General features: G+C 46.4%; 2 protein-coding genes across 9 annotated transcripts in view; both read right to left on the reverse strand.

Moving 5' to 3' along the window:
• The window catches only part of LOC144722973 (N-acetyl-beta-glucosaminyl-glycoprotein 4-beta-N-acetylgalactosaminyltransferase 1-like), a 107268-nt gene extending 95263 nt beyond the window's left edge, over positions 1-12005 (reverse strand). Inside the window, exon 1 of the mRNA XM_078601441.1 lies at positions 11334-12005. Within this exon, the coding sequence (XP_078457567.1) occupies positions 11334-11457 (124 nt within the window). The 5' untranslated portion in view covers positions 11458-12005. The remainder of the gene's footprint in view (positions 1-11333) is intronic.
• Positions 12006-14889: 2884 nt separating this feature from the next.
• Positions 14890-27307, reverse strand: part of MED25 (mediator complex subunit 25) — a 41482-nt gene continuing 29064 nt past the window's right edge. The window contains exons 19-24 of one of the 8 annotated variants that reach the window (XM_078601643.1): positions 26273-26452; positions 24613-24681; positions 24215-24301; positions 22494-22673; positions 20615-20768; positions 14890-17965 (exon numbers count right to left, since the gene is read on the reverse strand). In XM_078601643.1, the coding sequence (XP_078457769.1) occupies positions 17832-17965; positions 20615-20768; positions 22494-22673; positions 24215-24301; positions 24613-24681; positions 26273-26452 (804 nt within the window). In that variant the 3' untranslated portion in view covers positions 14890-17831. Of the gene's footprint in view, positions 17966-20614; positions 20769-22493; positions 22674-24214; positions 24302-24612; positions 24682-26272; positions 26456-27307 lie in introns of all 8 variants that reach the window. The other 7 variants (XM_078601644.1, XM_078601647.1, XM_078601646.1 and 4 more) reach the window with 7 other exon arrangements.

Consider the following 27307-nt stretch of genomic DNA (forward strand, 5'->3'; position numbering starts at 1 on the left):
TATCTTTGGCAAAGCAGCACCAAAGCCATCTGCGGTTTCACAAGTGGCCTCTCTGCCGCGGTGATTCACAATGGAGTTAAAACGCAAAAAATTAACCCGAACCCAGGGACCCTTCAAGCCAATTGCAATGTGTGTTGTACGTGTCCAGGTGTGTCGAGCACTACCCTCAAGGTGCAGGGGGACGCTGCCATGGCGTTCTCGCCCAGTGCGCTGGACCCGCAGTCCAGAAGTCGCCTTACCGCGGAAGACGAAGGGACGCTGCAAGTTTGATGAGTCCACGGGCTCCGCCTCGATCCGCACGACAATGTAAATCAACTATCAGCTATTTTTCTTTTGCCAGTTAAGGCCCACCGAGCTATGGGGAAGGCCACAAGTGTATCTGATCGTTCGGGAGGTCGCGTAGCGGAGGGCTCCAGTGTGGGCACTCCAAGAAATCTGGCCAGTGTGGAAGAGTAGGCCAATTTCCCCTCTCGTGGTGCTTAATTATTTTTGATTAGCACTATTAGATTTTTTTGTATAATAATTCAATTGTGTGACATATAATAACGATGCCCTTTTTTATGTTCAAGAAAGTCTCACCGGGTCCCCTCGTTTTCAGAGCAGTCCTCGTGCATTGGGATGTTCGCCAATTCCAAATTGCATACCAGTCGACGTACAGTGCATTTGGGGGCGCTGGCAAGCGATGCAAGATGTGACGGCGCCTAAAATGGCAATCAACGCGGCATCGCACTTTGGCCGGTTGCTTCCCAAAGACACCAGGACAACAAAAACACCCTAAAAGGTCACGCCAGAAAAATTCGCAAGTCAAAAAAATTTGCCAGATATCACTCGTAAGACGGGATAAGACGGGATGTCTCGATCGCACGAGAACTAGCCTGGGACTAGTCTGCTGGCCTAGTTACTGGTCCAGGAACAACCCACAAAAACGGGGGTTCCGTACACCCATTCTATGAAAGCCACGTGGTAGGTTTATCCACTCCTGCAATGCTCGCCTCCCCGATACCCTCCACCTCGTGCAACGAGGCTAACAAAAAAGCAGTGGGCAGCCAAAGCAGGAACACGCACGTTAAAATTACCGCCGTTGGAGATGGAGCAGTGAAATCAGCTGGTGTGTGCAGGGGCTGGGTGGATTTTTGCATCGGCGAGACGGTTAGACTAATTTAAAAGGAAGCTAAACAATTTTTTATTTTAACCAGGTAAGGTCCACTGAGCTATATCGTTTTTTTTTGGGAAATGACCTGGCCACAAGTGATAGCTCAGCAAAGTGGCTTATCAAGTGAAAATGTATAGCAGCCAAATACTCTAAACGCGCGTTTATAAATGTGGAGGGAAAAAACCGTAGGACCCAGAGAAAAATCCACTCGACCACGGGGAGAGAGAGACATGCAAACTCCAAATATACAGCAGGTGTCGAGGTCGGGATTGAACCCACGACCTCCTGCATACCAGGCAAGGGAGTTAACATCTCGCCGCTGCATCATGATGCGAACTCGAAGCCACGACCTCAGAGAATCGGAGCCGATGGTGAGACAACGATGATGACACAAGGTCGGCTCCACCTTGACGTGCTCCTCTATCAGCCACAGGACTCGGTGAATAATTCCTGCTTCATCCCCTTCCTCCCACGCCCAATGCCCACCCGAGCACTGCCCCCCATTAGCATTGGGCTGGAGGAAAAAAAAAAAATCTTGGTTCTGATGGAGTCGGCCACAGAGCTCGGCGTGCGCCACGGGTTGAGACACTCCGCCCAGGGGCTCTGGTGTAATGGTATTGTCTGATGTGGGAACGCAAGGTTCTCTGGTGTGAACGCCGATGCAGTACCTGGCCAACTAAGTTCCCAATCATCATCATCATCAGCCATGATCATTCCATTTGGGGCGCCACGGTAGCTATGCGATGTTATCTACCTCGCCTGGTATACAGGAGGTCGTGGGTTCAATCCCGACCCTGACACCTGCTGTATATTTGGAGTTTGCATGTCTCTCTCTCACCGTGGTCGGGTGGATTTTTCTCTGGCTGTCGCCTGATGAAGCTAGTTGTAATTACTGGCGAAACGTCGTACTCAGATTGTAAACGTTGTGGCTTTGCTCTCCAACACACCGGTGTGCTGTACTCGTGACAAATTGGCCATGATCTGTTTACGTAACAACCCTTACTAGTTGGCTGTGTCGGGTGGTGGCGAGTTTTAACGACACATTTATATATTTACGCGATCTAACCAAAAAAAAACTCTATTATGGATTATATTGGTCGCGAAAGCCGACCACGTGTTAAAGTAAACCCCTCTGACGGCATTCCCTCCTTGGGCTGCCACTCCGTTGCTCGTTCTGACAACCGGCCATCATCCCTTCGAGAAACGTGTCCTGCTCAAGCGCCACTTACAGTCAACGGCATGCTCCCTGTCTGGGGCATGTCCTATAATCCACGTGTTCCTCCGTCTGTCTACCAGAGTAATTGTAAGGATGCATCTCTCTCTCTCTCTCCATGCGCCTTTGCACGTTTTTCAGCTTTTCTTACATTTTATTCATCAATGTCCATGTTTTTTTTATTAATCTGTCATCACATGTAGAACACGCCGATGATAAAAATGCATTCTTCAGACACAACCGGTGTGTTGTTTGTCATTATCATGTTCTGGTTACTGAAAGCGCCCCAAACCATGCTCATCCACATCTTTATTTCATTATTTTGGCTGTCCTAGGATTATATATTTAATGTCCATTCAACAGACATTTCCAAATATTTGGCGAAATTGTTGTACAAGACTACACAAACATAACATGTACGCGTGAGAGACTTTGAGGGAAAAAAACCAATTGCTTCCGAACCGGCAGATATTTATTAAATGATGAGATGCAGGCGTGGTGTGCTAAATTATTATGCAAAAACATATAGCACATGAATATATCAAACATTTATTTATATCTGAATCTCCGAGCCAATCATTATCCGCGTGCCTGTATGGCTCAGTAAATTACGCACACTATTTAAACAATAATCCTTCGTGCATACCCAACATTCAGTCATGCACGTAGGCATTTCGGGAATGGGGGGGGGCAAACGGTGTTTGCAATTGATCCCATTGAACATGCGACCTTGGGAAACCGCCATCCATTCGTTGCCCAAGTGAACCTCGTGAACAATCGCTTTGTCAACCGGTACCGTTTTAAACCGACCGTTGGCAACTGTTGGCCAGTCTTGCGCCGCGTGACACAAGTCAATCCCTGAAACCCACATCGGCGGGAGAGCACACCTCCCCACTTACAAGTGCCTGACAACGAGGCTCCCGGTGCGTCTCGAGTGAGACTTCCACACAATGGCGCTGTGTCTAGCCGTGGGGCTAATGTAACGTTTGAACCAGGCGTGTGAATTCCGAGCTCTTACCGCTACCGTGCAGCTTCATAGCAGGCCTCACGACCAGGTCTCCTGGGATGCGCCCAATCTCGTCAGATCTCGGAAGTTAAGAGAGGTAGGAACCTGGATAGTGCTCAGGATGGGTGGGAAGCTGTGAACAAATAGCTCGTCACAGGGTCACAGGGATGCGTCGCGACTTGGTGAGCCAGTGCAGGAATAGTCCGTTGTTCTACTGTACTTCTGTACTCCCCTCATTCACCAGCGTGAAGTATGGTCAAATAACCCCCTACTACCCACAGGTGTGGGGGGGAGGCCCTGATCAAGAAGTGGATTGACTCATGGGGCTGTACACAGTCTGGCCAAGTGCAAGTCAATATATGCATTCTCACATTTTCTGCGTCGATAACTCACAAGTATGCATCAGTGCACCGAGGGCTTGCCGTGATATCTTTCGATTTAAAGCTTTCGTGACTGCAGGGATTCATCTTCTTGGTTCTTTCGGTAAAGTCACGTAGAAGGGAAATAATAAAATAAAACATAATAAAATAATTCTCATGACGTTTCGGCCACAACGCAAGCAGCCGTCCTCAGGTGAAGAACAGGTCTGTCAGAAAGACATTCAGACGCTGTCTTTCCGACAGACCTGTTCTTCACCTGAGGACGGCTGCTTGCGTTGTGGCCGAAACGTCGTGAGAATTATTTTATTATGTTTTATTTTTATTATTTTATTATTTCCCTTCTACGTGACTTTACCGAAAGAACCAAGAAGGTGATATCTTTCTCTACAAAATGATACGATGATTAAGTTTCACGACACCACGATGATCGCCACGCCAGTTTCCAATTGCTCTTTAACTATGTTTTTGTGGTATTGTTTTCGCACTTTCCCGTATTTTCCAGCGCAAAAAGAAACATTGAGTTATTTGATTTATTTAACTTGCAATTCACCCAACATAAACCTGCCCATAGGCCTTCTCACATTTGCACATTTGAACACCTATATAACCCTTAAAATGCACACAACTGTCAAACACATAAGTCATTAATTGGCCTCCAAAAATTATATCGTCATATTATGGCTGTGCAGTCAGTTCCTGCGGGAAAATATTTTCTGCACGGCACTAATTTAATAGGCAACTGCTATTTAATATGACCTTAGATTAGTGGTATTGGGAACTTTAATTACGTTTTATTCAAAAATAAACAAGAAGCAATGATAATAGAAATAATTAGCAAAACGGTCAATGTGATTTTGCAGCTCTTATATTTGTACGGTACATTGGAGTGGTGCCACATCTCGGCAGCCCAGTGGAGTGCGTGCACACACACACACGCGAACTCCGCGGTCTGCTTGCGAGGCCACAAACGATCCTTTTGTGCCGACGAGCCTGCACGCGATTTTCTTTTCCCTTGCACACCAAACAGAAAAAAATTGGGCCGTGTGTGTAAACCTGAAGACTCGCTGCGATGCGGAAAGGTGCAGATTCCGTCCGCAGACTCACTGCCAGAACGAACGCCGGGTGGGTGACACGCTCATCCCACGGCGCGTCAGGCGACCGCCTCGCACATCCGCCATGCGCGCTTCCACTGCCGCTCTTACGAGACGTATTGTACACACACAAAAATGTAAGTAATTTACAGCCACTGTTAATCCACTGCCGGATGAAGGCCTCACCATGGGTTGATTGTGGGGTTTTTTTCCATGAAAAATTACGTACATTTTTTTACCATAAATTATTTTTACATACTTTGCCACGCTGGTGAAGGTGGCAGGCCCAGGACTGATTCAGATATCACTCGCCACGGATGTTTAGCCCTGGCCAGGAATCGAAGTCGGTACTGTAAAAGTGGTTTATATTATATAATTACAGTTTTTTTGGTAACCATAATGACAGTGGGCGGTTGTTTAAGACGAGCGGTGTAATGATGCATCGATACATAGATGAGGATTGATCGTTAAGCGTGTGATACGTGCATTAAATGACGTGTGAAGGAAGAGATGTTTTTAGATTCCTAAATTACGTGTCATGTCCGATAAAACGTCCACCGTGGAGAAGGAGCGATGAAATCAGCTTGTGTGCAGGCGGCGGATGGATGGCTACATCGCAGTACCGCGAAAGATTGGCGACGACTATGGAGGCCTTCATCCATCAGCGGACTGATCATGTCCGAAGACGTACATGAATTCATTTACCCCTCCAGCTGCCAGGTGCTGCTACAACGTGAAAATAAAGTACAAGTATTCTTGGATCGAATTTGTCAACCTGAATCGCGACAAACAAACTAAACGGCGGGAGCGTCGGTCGAAGGATAAAATAATCGTCGAAGGAACATTACAACACGTTTCTGTTGGCGTGTATATTCTTCTTTGAAAATAACTATCTTAACAACCTTTTACGTTGCAAGTGTTGTATATGCACCAAAATATGGGTGGGCGTGTGACATGCCTGCTCAGTGCATGAAAGTCCTCCGACAGGAAGCATGGAGCGCTAACAGCACTTCCTATAGTGCCACTACAACAACGGACATTGCCTACTTCATAGAAAGCGCCTTCATTTTTATCAAAACAAGACCCTGGGGGCAGCACTGTACTAAGATAAATAAAGTACAGTTTTTTGTTTAAATTTACTCGATGGGTGTGGAGTTTCATTTTTCGGACGAGGATATTTTTTGTTAACTCGAAGTGGAATTTTGGAGAAATAAAAAAAAGGTTTAAACGGTGAAACTAAACAGACATCTGGTGTTGAAAAAATGTGTTCCAGGTACAAACAGTGCACTGTTAGGTTTTAGTTTAAATTATGAGCGCAGCCGTGCATCGAATAGCATCAGAGTGAAACATTTTACATGTTTGTCTAGAAAACTGTGTGGCTTTAAAAAGGAAAAATATATAGCAGGTGACATCTTGGGCAATGGCCTTTTTTCAAAGCGCATGGATTGTGCATGTGAAAAATTTTCTCAATGTGTGCAAACTATAAGCCAGTCTTTTATTTTGGTTCTCACGCTTTTCAGACTCATTTGTACATATATGTTTACTCCGATAGCCCAAAACGTGAATTCAGAACATCACTGCTTAATAATCCCAAACGGATTTTATCATTATTTTCATCATCATCAGCGAATGTTGTTCAATTCATCTTCTAAAGTTCCATTTGAGCTAATGAGGTGAACACGTGTGCACACACGAGGCGGCACAATTTATAAACAAAAACAAACAACACTAATAGGAGGGTAAACAAAAGACAAAAATAAGCGATGCTTGAATAGATTTTCGGACCCGAAATATGACAATTCATCGAGTCATCTTTACTCTGCGGTGGTGCATAGGGGGAGGATGGCGTAGAAGGAATGCTGTAACTTCAAGAGCAGTTATTTGCAAACCAGACATTTAATCCCGACACCAACTCTCATCCCTTGCAGTCATGTCACCAATGTCTACCAAGCAATAGATGTGTCACATGATTTGTACGTGAGTGACACAGGCCGACATATATATACGCACCTGAAGGATAAGAGCCCACATGGTCTGGGGGTGTGTGTGCGAAGTTCTCATCTGAAGTCAGAAATGTTATAAAAAAACTGAGAAACCTGATAATATACTGCACTCTGAAATATAAATTACCGGAATGGTTTAATACTTAATAGGACTTAGACTTGGTATCTTGGCATAGCCGTCTTATCGTTTCTCATTATTTATCCACGGGAGAAACCAGAGTTTGGGAGTTGCACAGGTGTACCCACCCTGATAAAATGTCACGTATAGGAAACGTACTGAGCGGCAATAAATCATTAAAATGGCTTTACATGGCACGTCTAACAGCGATGAATAACACAAACACGCACGACGTTCACAATATAATTATTCGGTAATATATACGCTGACCTTGCATTATTATTATAATTATTAATCTCGATTGCCCAGCAGAGCCTGGTTGAGTATTGCGACACATTTTTAGGGGGGTCCTGCTACAAAGGTGTTGCAGTCGGGGTCAATAATTGCCACGTATAATCCCAATTGAGTAATTTGCGGCTCATTTTTCAAATTTGAACCACGGCGCCAGGCATCACAGTGGCCCGCCCTTTGCGAACAACGTTATGGGATCTTGATCGTCTACGATGAAGCGTCTATAGTTTTGTTTTTACGGTTAATGCACCTGCAGTGATAATCAGGGGGCGGTCGGTGGATTCGAACTGCTAACGTTAGGGCCCCGTCACCGCCCATGTTGTCAATAGTTCAAGCTTCATTGGCATGAGGCCAGCCCAATTAATTTCACGCCAACATCCCCCCCCCCCCCCAAAGAAACAATAGCCATGGCATTATCTGAGAAAGCTGGGGGACAAAATCACTTGCTATTAAAAAAGTGCCTTCTGGATTTGACCCTTTGCTACGCACAAATATGCTGACTCTCTAATTAATGAAACCTTATCAAACCGGCGACAGAAATTTGAAAAATACATTGGAACATATTTGGGATTCTGTGAGGTGCAGATAAGACGAAATTTTAAATAAAACCATTAAATAGTGGCAAGCCTATCATAGGCGAGTTGACAGTAATTTCAGACACGTGGATTTTTAGTCACTCGGGGAATTGGAGTTTGAAAATTCAAGAGTACTTCACAAATAGTTTCCCAGCTCAAGTTAAGGCTCTCCAACCAATATACGATTAAAGATGAGAGTATATGCCCCAGAACAAGCTGAAAAGATGTAAAAAAACTCTAATTAGTCGATAACATTGTGGCCTTAAAAGAAAAAGTAGATTAATCGGTGACGTTTCGGGAGATGGCCCTAACTCAGATGGGCCATTGCCCAAATTGTCACCTGTTATATATATTTTTTTAACACCAGTGTTATTGATAATTGGTTCTTTACCCTTCTATCTGGCAAAAAACATGACTCCTTGTAAAAAGGTGTCAGTTTTGTTGCCAGATAGAAGGGTAAAGAACCAATTATCATATTTTTACTGGCAAATGAGGTTCCCATAGACCAGTGTTATTGATTTGTTGAGTTTGCTGTCACTTGTGCTTTGTGCACCACCGCAAATGCGGCATCACCAACACAATGTGTTTAATCACGAGAAGTAGAATTTGACAAAAACGTAAGAAGGCATTTTCCAACTTCTGAATGAGAGCAAAACAGGCAATAGCATCATCATGGAAGACTTCAATTTAAATGTGGGGGAAAGCGATACGAGAGATGAGAGGATGATTGGTAAATTTGGCATTGGAAAGATGAACAAGAGGAGAACATCCGTTACAGTTTGCAGCCAGTGGGGATATGAAAACAGCGAGCATGTGTTTAAAAAAAAAAAGAATTTTAAAAAAGGACAAAGAATATCCCTCGTGGATAAATTGTAGATAAAACTGATTTCATTCTCATGCACAACCCTCAGGATGTCCAACATGGCAAGTGATAGTAGATTGGTGCGATGATCTAAGTGACACTTCAACAAGTGGGCATGGACAGGACACATCAATAGAAGAGATGATTGCCAATGAAAGAGACCGGAGATGGAACAGCAGCCAAGAGACAAACACTCAACCATATGTGCAAGAATGATATGGATTGTCTCTTCACGAGACCTCGAGGTCTGGAGATGGTGTGGGGAGGACTCTATCTCGTAAAAGACAAATCATTGCCGCTTTGCTGATGATGCTGACCGGTATATGGCTCAGTGAGAAGTGAAAAAGGATTCAAATAATTCGATTTTGAGTTCAAACCCCAGTCGTGGTCAACTCAGCCCCACTTTACCTGTGGGGTATGTAACACGAGTTTTACCTTGTGATCGCTGGTAGCTGCTGCCCTTGGACAGAATGCTCCCATCCGGAGAAATGTAGAATTTGAGTAACAACAGAAGAGCTCTACCCTGCTCTAATTTGAGTACGAACGAATTTGTGACGTTAATTATGTCGGGCATAATGGGTCGTTATAGTATTGCCTTATGGAAATTTGGCTCGGAGATCCCTTTGTACAGCTAAGCAGCAGCACTTTGTACCAGTAAGCAATCAGAACGATCTTGTGACATCTGTGGCATCGTGTGATGTTACTGAATGTTCTGCATATGCAGCAGTGTACTATATAAAGTCAAAATGAGTGTATATTATTAGCTTCATGCATCTATATTAAAGCTGTATGATTGATTTTCAGACATTTGTCAATCCACTGCTGGGCCAAGGCCTCTCCACTCCATGTTGGTTGGTGGGGTTGTGTGACCATATTTGCTTGCAGGTATAGTATATGTACATCTAACACATATACTTTAATTTAAGTGTAGTGGTTGAACCATTTTTCTAATGATGTTCTAGAAGGGCTAATAAATCTGAAGTTTGGCACGATAAACTACAGTTCATGCTTACATCTGCAAATATATATGATTAACTAAATGTTTGAACTTGGGTCCCCAAAAATAATGCTGGAAGGTTTACCAGTTCACTCTGAAAATAGGATCAGCCTTAAGTTCAACATAGCATTTCAAGCCTCACACTAATCACTTACGAATACATGACGCCCGATCATCAGTAAACCAAGTAGCGCAATGTCTCCTCCCACTGCCAGTTACAGTAGTTGTACCATATATCCACCATATTTTGAACATTAAACACGTAGCCACATAGCAACGCAGCTATCATGCACAATCCAGAAGCCAGCGATGGAAAATCCACGTTAGTTTTACAGGAACCCATCTATTCAAGGGCAAACCACTGCTTACTCCCCCCACCCACAGGTTACAGCTTTACCAGTTGCTATGTTAATTTTACTTACCCTCTATGGAAGGTGTGCTATGAAGAAGGGTCATTGTCTGAAACGTTGCCGAATATATATATTTCCATTTAAGGCCACAGTGTCATTGATGAACACGATTAATGTTCTGTACAGATGATGACTGTGATGTGGCTCCGGATAGTATTTTGATTGCAAGCTCGTTGATTGGGAATCAATTTCATCTAATTACTCCGTTGCATCTCGGGACTGTTATACATATTAAAAACAACACTGCCAATGCTGTACCGTGGTGGGGCAATGCCTGAGATTGGCAACTGGTCCAGCGTGAGGTTGATTTTGTGGAGGCGTGAGAGCCATGGGGAGGAGGATGGATGTGGTTTGGAGGCGTGAGGATTTCGTGTTGGTTGGTATTAAAAGTACCGACCGAATCGCGCCGGTGTGATGCGTGAGAATTGGTGAACTGGAATGCTGCTGCGGTCGTGAGGGCGTGGGATAAGACGAATGCGTGTTTTGTTTTAGAGGATTGCACGCTACAGTTCGTGTAATGCTAACACGTGGTTGGTTATGTACGGTTCGAAATAAGTTCAACATACATACTATGCAAATAAGTGTGCGTACATACACACAGGTGTGCATGTGCAACACATTCTGTACACTTAGGACCTGCGTTACCTATGCATCGAAGCATATACCTGGACTACACACGTATGTAGAACCTGCGTGTGTGTCCTTCCACACACATGCACATGTCATAACCACACATCAAGAAGATACGTCCTTTATACACGTGTTCATGTACTACCCACACACGCGTGTACATCTGTACATGTGTAGCTGCACTCCACACACAGAAATGTCTACATTGTATTAACCCACACATCACACGTCCTTCTACACACAGAGCCCAAACAGGCCGTCGGGGCCAGCGCTGTTAGCGAGCACCTATTAAGAACCGCACGGCACACGCCCGGCCGCCTTTGTCTCCCCAGTGGCGATGTTTACACATGTACTGTATACGGATATACTCTACACAAACAGTATACTATACACCGCACCAGGTACTCATGAGGCTGAGTCGACCTAGGGGAGGCCCGGAACCAGATAATCGTCAATGGTGTTAGTGTCGCTACACCAGCGCTCCCCCCCCCCCACACACATTATTATCAACACCCCATCCCGACCCTTACCACCGCGGGGAGCTCTGCCGGGCGAGGCGCACCCTAGCCCGGCCAGGCTCGCTAGTCCCAGCCGCGAGGCCTACCTGTGTGCGGGCGGGAACCCGCTCGAGTGCCGAGGTAAGTGGCCCACACTCCCAGCGTCAGCACGGCGATCGCTGCCAACGTCTTGGCCTTTTTGCGTATCTTCTTGATAGGAAGGAAGACCATCTTCTTTACTTCTATCCGGTAAACTTAACGCACCATGTATAATTGGCGATGATAATAAATTAAGACGACGCTGTCGGTGGGTAAACGCCCCGCGTGTGTTGTGTCCTTGCGATCTTACATCGCGATTTCAGCTGCGGCTGCCTCTCAAGATAAGACGCAAACAACTTGGCATAGCTCCAACACAACAACTACACTATTGACGGCGACGATAATAAACAAAATAAACGCTGGCTAACAAAATAAGAGATCTGATCAATCCTAACCCCCCCCCAAAAATAATTTACGCGAACGTCGAATAACAAATCAGCATTTTCCTACTTGCACTGCGGCCAGCCCCACACCAATGCTTTTCTATGATTGCCCGATGCCCTGGCTATTATTGCCCTTGCAGTAGAAGCAGCAGCAGTAGGTCCAGCGACCGGTCAACACTGGCGGACGCCGGCAGGCAGGCGAAGCTGCTGCTGCTGCATCACCTGCTGCTTGCCAGGGCTGCCGAATGAGATCGCGGCGGCGAGGGGAGGAGGAAGGATGAGGGAGGAGGTCCCCTTCCTCGCCTCTCTCTCTCTCTGTGTGTGCGTGCCCAATGGGAGGCGGGACGCGACACGCATCACAACTGTGTGAACACGTGCGCGTGAGTGTGAGTGTGCGCGCGCACGTGAGTGTGAGTGCGCGTGAGTGTGAGTGCGCGTGAGTGTGCGCGCGCATGTGCGCGTGAGTGTGAGTGCGCGTGAGTGTGCGCGCGCACGTGCGCGTCAGTGTGCGCGTGAGTGTGAACACGTGCGCGAGAGTGTGAACACGTGCGCGTGAGTGTGAACACGTGCGCGTGAATGTGCGCGCGCACGTGGGGAGCGGTGGTGTGGTGGTGAGCGCTGCGTGACGATGCCAGCGGGTCGAGTTCGATTCTCGAGCACGGTCACCAGCACCGGTGACGATTATCTGAACCGGTCCTGGCCCTCCCCTAGGTCGACTCAGCCTCAAATGAGTACAGTACCTGGTGCGGTGTGTCGTAAACATGGCCACTGGGGGAGACAAAGGCGGCCGGGCGTGTTGCTGGCCACCACGCCCGTGTGCCGTTTCGGCCTTCATAGGTGCTCACTAACAGTTTGTGAAAGGGCAAGATGTGGGGGGGGGGGGTGTCTTTGTGTGCATTCACATTCATACACGTGCAATTTATACGAGTACACGTACGTGTACTATACATACATATACGCACACGTGCAAAAACAAAGATCCCCCTATAGCCTTATCACACACAGGCGTACTCACACACACGTGTACGCAGAGACACGTACACACATGCAAGTACGTATGCTGTATAATAATGTATAAAGCGACCTTAAACGTTCAGGTATATATACACACACTATGGCATACGCGTGCACACCGGCTTTTACAGAACACACAGGGCACTTGTACACTGGCTTACCCAGATGCACACACACACACACGTGAGGATTGACGGAGACCACAGAGAATGTGAAATCGACAGAGGCAGAAACAACACCACCAACACGCACGCACAAACACACCCAAAGGAGTGGTGACGGAAACTGAAAGGCAAATACACAGAGATAGACTCCTGAGATATGCGGTGAGAAGGACAGGAAAACACACACGCACCAGGCACACACTATATAGAGATACACACCGATGCAAGACGAGAGCTCGCAGAACAAAGTTCGAAAGAGAAGCAGAATGAAAGGCAGTCGAACAACCATTCAGCAATGCCTGCCAGCCACCACGCCCGAGACGATTGCGCAGTCAGAAAGAGGATTTGTGCAGTGGCAAAGTGCATTATGCACAACTACTAAAGAGATTCGCGTTTGTCAGAATGTCTATTTCTTTGATTAGTTTAAGCGGCATCATGCGCATTACGGAAGCAACATCCCTCGTGCGTCTGTGCAGCCAGTCTCCGTCTCATTATGGAAATGAATGATTATTACGGCAGGGGGTTCTGCATGTCACCGCCATACCCAGCCTCCCACTCCAGTGTCGAGCGGATAGAACATTTCTCATCTGTCGGATCACATGCTATGTGGATTTTCACAACATCCACGTGGCCACAATGCCTTCCTTTCCCTGTGCTCCCACCTATAAAGGCGCACTTGTTAGCAAAAAACATCTTTAAGATCATATCGCAAGAACACATATCACACGTATAGCATTAGACTGGTGGTAAGTGCAGTTCGCGAGCACCTATGAAGGCCGGCCCGGCACACGAGGGGGTGGGTGGCCAGAACCACGCCCGGCCGCCTTTGTCTAACGAGTGGTGATGTTTAAGCATCGCGCCAGGTACTCATGTGGGGCTGAGTCGACCTAGGGGAGGCCCAGGAACGATTCAGATTATTGTCTCACTGGTGAGCGAGAATCGAACTCGGGTGGCCGGGTTCGCAGCGCGCTAATCACTGCACCACCGCTCCCCCCATGAACAAAGACCTCCCTGCTATAAAGCCTTAACATATTTTTGGGGCAAGGTCTGTGAGAGGGGTATTGTATCACACGAGGGGGTGAGTGGCCAGCACCACGCCCGACAAACAAAGACGGGTAGTGTAATACTACAGGTTCCTGCTCAAATAGCCGTCTACACCGTTGACGTTTTCACAACCTACCGCGCAAGATCACAGATAACCAAATAGACAACCTACAGGTGAAAAATGCGAGTGAAAATAGAATAAATGCAGGTGCAGTCCTGGCAGAGTTTGTAGTGCCGCTCCGTGGACATGTGCGAAACGTGTGTTGGGTATTGAACACATTTGAAAAAAGGTGAACGGGTGTTGACTTTTGGATGCCATCGACTGGAGCCTCCCAGCTACAGCGGTGATCGTTGAAAGTGTAAACTCACACAAACGGAACATTTTTCACGGATAGTAAAGTCATTGTCGAATTGTTCCCAAATGATTAACTTGACTGGATGTGCAAACGAAACTTTCAATCAGATGTTGATTCAGTTGAACTGCCAAGGCACCGAGCACAATGGACTAATGGTGGATATCGTTTACCGATTTAAATGCCAGATTGACAGGCAAACAATAAACAATTGGACCTCCAATGAATAGGTGTGCTATTTAATGACATACGATATCAATTGGATATTTGAAATGTTAACAATTCGTTTTTTCTACTTATCAATTTCAGATTACGTCGCGACATTGAGATAATTTCAAGGTCTGTAAAATAATACCCAAGGCTGCAATTATATTTTTTTATCCGAGCTCCACCTGACGAGTTGCCATTGAAGAGACAAGACTTTTCATCACGGCATATATTTTTGTATGTATTCGGAATGTCACAAGTGTACAGAGTGATTCAAACCAAAGTGTGATAAATGTTAGCAAATAACTTATCGAGATAGGCATATCGCAAGTCGTTAGTAGCGTGTATAGAAAATGTTAACATGCAGGTTGCAAGGCTTATTACTCGGAGCAGGCAAAGGGGTGTCTAACGTTGCTTTATTACAAAGACTGTTGCTTTAAAAGTTCAGCGAGCACGCATCTCCACAAGCTTAAGTCAGAATTCAAAACTATTGAATTGGCTGGTCGTATAATGGCACCTTCAATAGCTTTCTATTAAACACGCCACACTTTAAATGACCAAGGAGCACTAACGGCTGGACCGTAGAACACCGTGAAAATTCCAAGACATGTTCTCGAGGTTTAGATCGTGATCAATATTTAAACCCAGAACTATATCGACTCATTAGGCTTTTAACGAGTTGTCGGTTTTTATCGTGGAAAATGTATTTTGCTGGGGACGGCCAGCATCCACCATCACACACGAGCAGCACGAGTGCGAACCCATTGTCAAGCAACTACAGACTTCGTCTTTCATACTGGCGAGGGAGTTGATCAGCAACATTCATGTTCCTGCAAGTTATTCTACCGTGAAAAGCACAATTCAAAATAAATAATGGAACATTTGAAGTAAATTATCCAACACTAATTATGACTATTTAGCCTTCAAAAAAAGTGGGGTACTGCAGAGAACGTAACAAGAGTGGCACAATAGGCTGGCGCGTGCACTGCCCATGTCATACAGTATGCTGAAATACTATACTGTTTTCTTTAACACACAGGCATATCCAAGGCAGCGCATGTCATCATTTTCACTTACAAAAATATTGATTCTTTTTGGTGATCTCCCTCCATCCCCATCCCAATGTGTATACAGCGATGTATAATACAGCAAGCGAACTTCATCCGATTATTGGTTGCGCTATTTCTCTCAGGCGGCATATTATTTTACACTGGACCGGTTTCACATTGTAGAACGTACAAGTGTACAGAAACACCATCATCACAGCGATGTGCCAAGACAAATTATAATCCACATGCAACCCTTAATTGTCAGCGTTTAAGATGCAGTAGAACCCATAACAAAATCACCCAGAATTCACCCAACATCATCAGCAGGGTTGAGCCTTCATAGTGCTTGGATGGGTGGCCACCACGCACAAACAAGTTGCCATGGGGCTGCGTGGTTGGCAGTACAATAAAATATATGTATCTGCTGTACTTGTGTTCTTACGTTTCCACTCCCTGCCTTCACCAACCCACACTGACCAGTGTAGTGCAGAGTGGTCAAATAACCCCACGACCACCCGAAAGGTGTGGGAAGGCCCTCATCCAACGGTGGATTGACACAAAGGGCTTTACATGTACCAGCCACAAGAACGAAGGCGCATTGCCCATTGGCACAGCGAGTAAAGCCTTTGTGGATGATTAATACATTTATTGTACGTACACACTAAGTGGTTGAGCACATTGTGCCAATTTAGTTTCAAAGGAGAACAGGAGCACTATGATCGTTTGGTCTTGGCCACGACAAGCAGTGGACACAGATGCGATGGCATTTGCAATGTTTAATATTTAAAGAGAAATTCAACGACGTCCCAATGATCAATACAGGGCAGAAGGTAAATTCCAGTACGTGATGAATGTTTCATGACAAATATTTGCTTAACCCCTCGTTCTGAAGCGTGCTGCTTGCACCATGATCTGCAAAGAAAATTCAACAGCCAGAAACTTTTGCCGTCAATTGGAAAAACACAAATAGATCACCGTGAGCCGTGCCCTCTGCACAAGTCTTTAGTGATATAAATTTACAAACACAAATACGCTCAAGTCCCAGATCAATGCGTGCGAGTGGGAATGGGTGAAAGTGCGCAGGAGTGTGGGAAGAGCCAAATGTAACACAGTCAGTGGTCATACGCTCCTTGGTACAATACCCTTCCAACTGACATCTCAGTTCATCTCCCGGCGGCCATGCACATGAGTGGCTACTGGTAACCATACCCTGGTGTAAGGCCTCGTCCACATGTTCACTCAAGTCTAAAATGACCACCCCCGACCTGGTGTGTTGAAAATTGTGCTGAGGAAATAAAGGTCAGAGCAAGTGTTAACGCTAACAAAAAACACACACACTTGCGGTGTTGCTCGTTGCAATAGGTGCTCGCTAAAAAACGCTCGACTCGATTTGTGAGGTTAACAGGAAAACTTGTGTCCTTGCATGAATTGTCGTGTGATCGTGTGCAGCCTGAAAATTGCTTATTCAAGGAATGGGTCACTCGTGGTTTCCGGCCACTGCTCAGAGCACACAAAGTGCACATTCCGTGCAAAGCGGAGGTGGTTAAGCGAAAACCGCTTTCAAGGATCCAACATAAAATGATGACATCATGAAAAATGTCATAATTATTTACAAAATGGCTTTGATGGCGGGAGACTGGGCGGGGGGTGGGCATGAGGGATGAAGCAAAAGGCTGCTCTTTGTGCGCTTGTGAAAGCGACAATTAGGGATGATTCTCCAATGCACTTACCGTGCACCACAGCTTGCGGTAGAAAGCCACGATGGCTACAAGTAAGGGTGCTCTTCTTAATGTTTGCACACAAAGTTCCACGCTATCACTCCGCTACAGCTGCCCTTGAGAAACTGTGCGGCAACCCAGGAGCTCTTTTTATGCAAATCCATCACTAAATATGCCTGGTCCTGTTCGCAGACATTTCAAGTGTACAAAACAATACTAGAAACGTGGATAAGACTGGAAATAACAAATGCAGTCACTTGCTAGCACATAAAATAAATACTCAGACCCCTAAGTGGCAACTGGTTTCCCAGCAACAATTCGTGATGTTACAAACACATGGTCAAGCAACCTGCACATCGTATTTTGGAGCTCGGTTTGTTGAATTACGCGATTCGTGAGCGGTTGCTATGGTGTGCTCGTGCAATGGAGCAGACTTATTGCTCCCCACATACGGGAGGGACTTGCTGCTCCCCACGGCGTCTCTCGTGGGTTACGTTTACAGCGACATAAGACGGGCCCTGTAGCTCAACTCCTCCGATGACAACGCGCTGGCCGTCAAAGTCTGCCCGCATCGTCACATGAGGTCCATGATGATGTCATCCTCGGACATGATGCTCGTCCCTGGACCTTGCTGCATTCCCAGCTGGGACATGGGCTGCTGGGAAGGGGGCACTGGTCCTCGGGCTCCTGGGTTCATCATCATTTGACCTGCAAAACCACAAACAAGAAAATCGACATCAGCGTTTTATCAGCAAGTTCACTTTTTGCGATCTCCACTGCCGACGAGTACAACCCAGTTAAATGTAAATAAAAAAGTAATCATGATGTCATGCCTCTCTAATGTGTTCACAGGCTGTACCACGTGATGTTCAGCATGATATCCGACGTTTATACTCCACGTGCTGGCAGCTTCTTCGGATATATCGGACATCATGCCGGACAACACGTGGTACAACCCGAAGACATCAGAAAGCTGTACAGCACAACTGAAAACCTACGTAGTAATGTTATTTCATATATACACGTACAGAGAAAACTCACTGTGGCTCAAGAACCTTTTTCAAGAGGGTCCTGGCACAGGGATTATTTGGCCAATTATATTTCAATTAGTGTTTTGCATGTGGTAAGAATCCAGAGTAAATATATGCGTACAAATAAAAAAAATACTCAAAGGAGGTCAGGACAGATGGGTTCTTGAATGTATTTGCTGTACTGCCATCTACTGGTCCCATTGGAGCCCACAGGTGCTGGGAGATTACTTATGTTATAAACAAATCCTTGCCTCCAAATTAAATGGATACAGGCACGCCTGGCAAATGCTATTAAGTCAGAAAATGGCGTTTTCATTCATGAACCAACATTTTGAGAAGTTAAGATCAGGGCCAAAGTTTCTATAAAAAATAAACTTTTGTTCAATACTTAGGCGTTCAATCAAGGAAATATTGTCCTTGCCAGTTAAATTCATCTGGCAGATATACATACAAAAAAATGTACAGGCTAAAGGGAAACTCTACAGCATGAATGTGTGCATGTGTAAATCTGTGGACTAGTACTGATCCAGGAGCACACACTAACGTGTTCAGATTGCTAGGAGGGCCCATTGTGTATTAAAGTTTACACTCTTGAATCCGCATTTAAAGATGATGTGCTTTTGGAGAATACATACTATTACACACATTATAATCCAATGCAAGAGTACCTCATACGCAATTTGTGTCAAACTTCTCGACGGTAATGTGTAAATTAACATTTTTAGTGTTTAATGTTGGCTTTGAGCAAATTTTGCACCACTATTTCTTGGATGCTAAATGGAATTAGCACGCATCATTTCCACCAAGCACCAATATACCTCGGAGGAAATGGTGACGTTAAAATACAATTACAAAAATAACTCCAGACCCAAATGTGAAAAAATAATCCGGATTACCATGTCGTTTTTTTACAGACGAAATAATTTGAACAATTAATCAAATAACTATTCCCATTTTGCTTGCAAGTACGCAGAGATTTTGTGCAACATGACTGTCATAAACGCAGGTGTCGAGGTCTTGATTATGTGATACACCACACTGCCCTGGGCAGACAAGCGTTCGACATCCCAGTTATATTGCGTATCTGACGACTCGTGTTACCTGCCACTGCTCCACTCTCAAAAGGAAACATAAGCACCACGCCTTGATCATTAATGTGTACCAATCGTTTCTTTGTGTAAGCATTGAACTATTCCTCTGTGCCCGTGCTGCTGTAATGCACTGCACGATTTGCTGAAGTACAAAAAAATACAATACATTTCTATGGGTTTTTGGTTCACGGAATTTCCCAAGTGGCTTTTCTTTGTGTGTGCGCATTCATGAAAGAGATTTTCAACTGCACGCATTGCTAACCAGTCAGGAGAAGGGAGGCGTAGTCAGGAGGGTAAAGTCAGCTGGCACGGTTAGGCACCAAAGAACAGTGGTCGGTGGCGTTCAAATTACACAGCGGAGGAGGGATTGTCGCGCGCATTATACCCCGGGCCCAACATCAGCGCCAAGAAAATACTGCACACTCCACGCCTTGTGGGACATGACCGTCCACCTGCAAGTTGCCGCTAGCGAGAGAAAAGTGTGAGGCAGCAAGTCTGAATCTTGCGAGGGTAGGGCTTGCTTTATCATGGTTGGGCTGTCTTGGTGCAGTGTAGTTAAATAACATAAAAAAATAAAATAAATAAAAACCTCCCTCGGTTCATACTACCTAAACGTATAGGAGGGTCACCTGGGCCAAACGGCTTTTGGATCTTGGGCTCTCAGACGCGTGTTCGCGTTGTTCGGCACAACATCCACACAGTACAACCTGAAAACACTGTGGAGAGATCTGCGGCGCAACCGTGAACATCTACGCGGTAGCAGGTGAACCTTCAAGAGGAACATTGCTCAACCCCATACACACCAACCATCCTCGGGGGCCACCTGTCTCGGCAAAATCGGCAATGGATGAACCATCTGTGGTCACCGCTCTGCAGCCCCAGCTGTAACGGGAGATTGATCATTACTTTTTTTCCCTGCTAATGTCATCTGTGGGTTCCAGTACACCTCCACGGAGCGGCCCTGCACCGAGCGTGCTATTTTTAGCACGTAAACAATTACGTTGAGCCCTGCGGGAAGTGAGCAAATTTTTCACGCGCGCCGCTTTATCCGATACAGCCCGCGCGCTCGATGTTAGATCACGAGAGGCGATCGCTCTTGGCAGGTTTTCATTTGGTCAGCCCCGTGCGCGCACTTCATTCCACCCCTCCGCCTACCCTAGGTGCCTGTAGCTTAATTTCCCCCCCAAAAACGTGCTTCCGGGTCGAGACGACACAGCGCCTGTGTCCATCCTCACCGGGCATGGGGAGCCTCTGGGCCATTTGTCCTCCCCACTGCTGGCCCGGAGGCTGGTGCGTGAGCTGCTGCCCCAGGGCCTGGTGGGACATCATCTGCGGGCCTTGCTGCTGTTGCATGGGCATCAGGCCAGGCTGCTGAGACTGCTGCGGTTGCTTGGAAGACAGGAGGGCAGAAGAAACAGGCACGGTGATGTTGGTTGCTGGGTGACCGGCAAACAATTACATTAATAAGTAGATCATGCCACAAAAATGCACTTTAGTCCTGTCATGCAATGAGTGCGGGAAGTAAACCGTTGCGATTTTTTTTGTATGGCTAAGAAGTCTAAAGGCACAGTCGATGTGGCATTACAAGTCTGCTTGCAAAGCACAGCGATATTGATCATCCACATGAACTCTGTACCAATTATGAGTGTTGAATGACAAGCCCAATAACCCCAGTGAAGAGAACTGCTGTGGGGATAAGTATGAGCAGTATTGCTACTCTGGACTGCTGTGTCATCAAACCAAAACAAACTTATAGCATTTCATGTTCTGTTCCATCTAGTTTTTTCAACCAACAAATACCCCATTGCCAATAAGTAATGGATATTCTCTCCAGAGAGTCTTTACACGCAGCTTCCAAGGCAATACTTTTACACTGCACCTTCAAACACAAGACAATGGGAATTAAAAATATTGAGCATGCAAGGAATGTGCCTTTGGGCAATGCACCTGCCAAAAAGTGGGAAAGTTAGGCCTCAAATCCGTAATCTGCCATGAGCTTAAACAAAACTCCATCCATCGCTTTAAGATCAACAAAGTAACTCTGCCCTGATTTTACCTACAGAAAATATGTCACACGCCAAGACGGCAAAATGGGCTTGTGCATCGTGACCCCAAGTAAAACGATCGAGCTAGCTCTGGCTGCAGATTTATTTACATCAAGTCACCTGCAATCTCTTTAGTGCACACAGTGACTAGAAATATAACACAAGGCCGACGGGGAATGGGCCAAGAGGCTGCGGCCAACCGAAAAAGGAAAGCGACCACAAAGTGTACATCTCTGTCCCCCCAATGGAACGTACATTACCGATGCCCAGTTATCTTAGGCAGGCATGTGGTGTGTGTGCACGTGGCTGAATAGAGCGCACGCCAATATGCCGAGCTATCTTACAGGCAGGCGTGTACAAGTCTCCGCTTAATGAATGGAACATGCACCGACAAGCAAAGTTATCTAAGGTGAGCACACAGCACGTGGTATAATGCACCAGACAGAAAACTGCTGGGGGGGGGGGGCAGCAAGGGAGGTGATGTTTGGGGGGAGGGTGCAGGAGGATAACTTCAACACGGGAATATCTGGCATAAAAATGACGCCCTACTGTCGTCGACACAGATGTGTGGGCTTGGCATTTTAGCGACGATTACTCGGCCATCCGACCTCTCGTAGGAACGGGGCTCCCTCTCCCATCGGGCCAGCCCGCACGTTTGTCAGCGTTGGATGCGATCAGTGCGAAAAAATGGCAATTGATTTAAGGCTGCAATTTAAGTCTGACCTATTTCAATCGGCGCTTGTCCTTTACGTGAAACGGCCATGCATTATCAACTCAAAGGGAAGACTTAATGACCACCGATTGTTAAGGCTGCCAATGGCGTACATACAAAGGGCAACCACTTCGGATTATTGCACGAGCGCAGGTCCTACTTGCAGTCCTCGGTATTTTTGACCAAGTGGACCACACCTAATTCCTATGCTGATTAATTGACCAAATACAAATGGCTAAATCACGAGGCAGCCATGGGTCACTTCCATACACGAGTCGTCCCTTTGTGTGGAAGCCAGGCTTATGATCGTATAAGCCTGACTGCTTTCACACACGTGCCGATGAATCGGTCAGTCACCTGCTGCTGCTGCTGCTGTTGGTTGAGAAGTAGGCTGCGTAGCTGCGGGTTCGCCGTGGGGTTGGGCGGCCGAGGGGGCATGCCCCCTGCTTGGGCAGGGTTCGGCGCGCCCTGGCCCTGCCCCTGAGCCGGCTGCTGAGGACGCAGCTGCAGCTGCTGCTGCTGCTGCTTCATGTGCTGCTACCCCGGCATACGGACAAACACGCGCGTCATTGCGGCGACACAGCTGGTGTTGCCCGGACACTTTCAAGAACACAAGCAACTGGCGGCGAGCCCACCCGCGCTCACCACCACGCGATGTCACCACAGTGGTTAGTGACCGAGACAGGTGATCGGTATGGGGAAACATAATCCGCGGAAGCGCCCACAGCTGTGGGCGACATTAGTTTTATGGGTTGTTTGTTTAGAGGAGGGGGAGTAGATTTATATATGCAAATTCTAAAAAGGGGATGCTCACATATTTATATTAAATACGGGGAATAAAACAAAAGATTGTGCAAAACAAAGATTAATGACTATTAAGAATAGGTCTTGTGATATTTTTCCCCTCCCTTTGCTACAAAACATACGCAATAAATGATTCAGACATTTCAATCTCACAATTCCCAAGGAAAGTTACACGTTTTGCTTGTCAGGATGAGGTCCCTGCCACTTAATTTTGCACTGTGATCAATTTCAGGATGTATGACAGTAACACATCATGAATGATTTGTGAAAATGTGTTTTTTTTTCAAATGCATTATATAATCCACTTTCTGCAATAATTTTTTTTACGAATAATCAAAAACATATAAGTTTGACATTATACAGGTGTCTGTGTATATGTGCATGCTTGCGTCTACACGTAAAATCTGCATATTATGTTTACATACCCACGTGTACACGCTCATAATTTCCTTTTCACCGAGTGAGCACATATTATCGGTCCTATCAGGGATGAGATTATAGCCAAAAGTAATCCCCTAGCATATTTATGCAAGTTGTCCCATTTAAATTACAGTATCTGAAAATAAGTCCATTTGGGAGACAGCCGTTGCATTTTGACTTCAAGTTTAATTGGGACCAGGCTAAACAGCCAAATGTAGCATCTGCGCTCCTGCTAATTTCAAATGTTAACCCTTCATCCGACCCATTCAGTGGGAGCCATTACCACACATTGCTATGATTCAAACGGCAATCTGTGTCAATTTAATTGCAACCCGATTGATTATTTTTCTTTTCTCCCAATGCCTACCTCCACCAAACCTGGCGAAGCACTAAAAATGGGAAGCCGATGTACAGCTCCTTTGTCGATCTACTGCTTGACGAAGGCTGTGTCGGTCGTGGGGCGTTGTCTGACCGTAACGTCACCACACTCGCCAGTGAAGATTGCCGAAGAGGAGGCACGTGGCATCGGTTCAGATGACACCCGCCACTGATATTTAACGGTGGTCGGGAATCTAACTCAGGTCGGCAGGATTCATCGCGCAGTTTGCTAATCGTTGCCCCGCCTCTATATTTTTATACCTATCGCCGGGTCTTTATCTTCCTTTTAATGGCCATCACCATCATCACTTTATCCATCCTCTGCTGGAATAAGGGCACGGTGCAGATTTGGCACCAAACCAGGGCACACACTTCCTATGTAAAACCCACTGGCTTCGAGAGCTCGAGGGTCAGCCCAGATCCTTAAACGATTCCGAGTGGACGGAGGGGCTTCCCGAGCGGAGGTAACTCCCCACCTGCTGCATCTGCAACTGCTGCACTTTCAGGGCCTGCTCTTTCTTCTGCGCTGCCTCCAGCGTCTGCTGCAGGGCCTGGATGTGACGCTAGGCACGCAAACAAAGGGACGCACAGTCGGGGAATGAGAACGTCAAGTGCACGCGGAAAACAAATGAGACGGTAGAGGCCCTCGAACAAAACAACAAAAAAGGAGCAAGCACTAAACAAAATGGTAAATGATCACCTGTAAACATTGCAGAAAGTCATCATCAAAAATCCCAAGTCACAGATGGGCAAAACAGTACCATGCCATTATGATACTAAATGGTATTACGAATGCTAACGTCAGAGGGAGGAGGGGGAGGGCCTGAGTGAGGGTCAGTCTCAGACTAAAAGGAAGGAAGCGTACAAAACACACCAGGTTTTGCTGCCTTTGTTCCTCCAAGTTCACTACTGCCGGAGGGTTCGCCATTCCTGCACCTGGTAGCTGCGAGAACACAGGTGGAGGAGGGGGATAGGGCACCAGGTGTTCGGTTAAAAGACGCAATGAGCTCTGCCGCTGAGAAGGAGGCAGGCGAGGAATTATTGTTGACATGACTGTACGACGTGGCACCGCAACGCGTCCCGCAACAGAGCTCGCGTTAATGGCTCGTGCCAGACTGCGCCGCCAACGAAAAACGCAACCTTTGAAATTTTAAGAAAGTAAAAAAAAAAATGACAAAGGCACGGGCAGGAGCCACGCCGAACACAGAAGCAGTGTCGGGAAGTGTGTGGCAAGGAGGTTATGACAATTGGGCAGCCGGAAGACTGCACCTGAGGGAACGAACGCGAATCCAAACGACCGAGGAGAGGGAAACGCCGGCAACGTCTCGTTAAACTGCGTCCGGCCAACAGCGGGAGTTAAACGGTGGCTGCAGATGCCTGAAAGAACACGCGCTGCATTAAGGAGGCAAGGAGGCGCCGACTCGGTCGTGCGCCACACTCGGATATGTCCGCCGTGAAGGTGCCGTGGGTCCTGATAAGGCGCTATCTGCATGAACAAGGGACGCGGTACAAGACCATTAAATGCAGCCCACGGGCACGGATTTTCCTGTGCAAGCAAGCGCCGTGGGGGAAGACAAGTCAGACAGTGATGATGCAAGGACTCCCCCGGTGCTCCAAGGGCTTGCCGTGGCACCTGCATCACACGGCAATGTCGGACGACGTGCGTAAAGCGCAAACGAAAATGAAAGAGGACTGAATCCCATCACACACAAGCACTCGATACTCAGCAACGTGAAGAGAAAAGTACCGTCCGTGATCAGGATGTTCCCTTTATTCACGTGCGCCCCCGTGCGTGCCCCTTTCAAGGTCTGCACTCGTACATACGTTTGGAGAACAACTGCATTAAGATGCTCTATTCAAAATGTGGCTGCTTGCCTTCCAGGGGCTTTTATGCACTTACTTGCCAGACCCTAATTGTGGATACAAAAGCCTCGTCTTTCACAAAAGAAAGCAAATTTTAATCTGCTCCAGCTACATAGAGCTCATCAGTGCTAAACAAACAGCACACGTGATTTTCAATGAGCAATACAAAGTCCATTAGTGGATTCCCTTCTGCTGTCACAAGCTGCCTTGTTGCTTCGGGCTCCTGGCTAGTTTCCTATTATTGTTTTTATTTTTACAAGCCAAGAGGGGCCCAAATACTGCATGACAAGTGTATTTTTGGCAAACACATCCGGTTCTCTCTTTCTGATCCATGTCAACTGCGTGGCGAAAACCGCTTACGGAACACATCCCATTGGCATCGAGTGGTGCCAAGAAAGAACCGACCGAAGATGTCCCAACCTCAAAGACCCAAACATCAAAAACAATCGTTAAGACTTTCTTCGTATGGTTACTGCTGCATTCGTGCATCCGATACAATGCACACAGTTACACAGTGGTTCATCGCGTGACAATAAACAAAACAGGCATCCGGTGCTTCAACAAAACAAGGCCTGCATACAAAACAAACACGCGCAAGGTTTTAGAATACAAAGCAAAGAGTTCAAAGGGGACTGTGGTAGTGGGCATGTATTTATGCACACCGGCCATACCTGCTGGGCAGTGGGCTGTCCGGTTGGCCCTCCAGGCTGGCTGGGGAACCCCGCAGAATTTGGAACGCCTGTGGGGGGCTGTCCCGAAGCCCCAGGCTGTGGCCCCGCACCCTGCTGCTGAGCGCCCCCCTGTCCTGGCTGCTGGGGGCCCCCCGGACCGCCACCCATCTGCTGCTGCTGCTGCTGACGAAGAGAGCAACACACGGCCACTGGGGTTTTAGAACGACGGGGGACCTTGCTGCCGATAATAAAAAAAAAAAGGATAACTCAATGCGCCAGGTCAGTTACAGTTAAAATATTAACAAGTTTTGGGTGAGAAAAAAAAACGCATATTGCAAGGGTTTACGTGATGCATTCCAATGTGCGTTTGTGTTTGGATGTATTTCACACGGTAGTACAGAATCCTACGGACGCTCAGCTGCAAAATTCCAGATCATGCTCGAATTTGTGTCTCTAAGTCTTGAGCTAACCCTTTGATGGATTTGGCAGGTTTTCAACAGTCCCAAATAGCAACACAGTTCTATATTGCAGCTTACAGACAGATGGCCAGAGGTAACGTATAAACGCCTTCAATATTAGTTGAAAGGCATTAATAATGACTTCCTTACCCATGACAGCCTCATGGAGTCTCAAGACTCATTCAGGATGGTGTTAAAATATGGCCAATTTTATAAATGAGTATTTGGCATGACAGAATGCTCTTCTACAAATGTATGATGAGTTGAAATTAAATGCTATGAACTCAAGTGTGAAAAGGAAATTACTTTGATTATTTGTGGGATGTATTTCTCAGCACAAATGTGTAAAAAAATATCTTGCATGCTTATACTGTACATACATGCAATGATAAGCAGGCTATATATCCACATATATAATAAATGTAAATACGAATGTACAAAAGTAAAACATATATCAAATACAGAGACAGGTATATTGATAAAAGCATAACATATCACACAATTAACACATTTCTGCGGAGGGAGCTGGTAGGAACGTTGGGTTACTCGGTCAATGGCCAGGGTCAACGGCGGCGTG

The sequence above is a fragment of the Lampetra planeri genome, chromosome 16 (genome assembly GCF_965212315.1).
Source record: "Lampetra planeri chromosome 16, kcLamPlan1.2.h2, whole genome shotgun sequence".
NCBI classification, from domain to species: domain Eukaryota; kingdom Metazoa; phylum Chordata; class Hyperoartia; order Petromyzontiformes; family Petromyzontidae; genus Lampetra; species Lampetra planeri.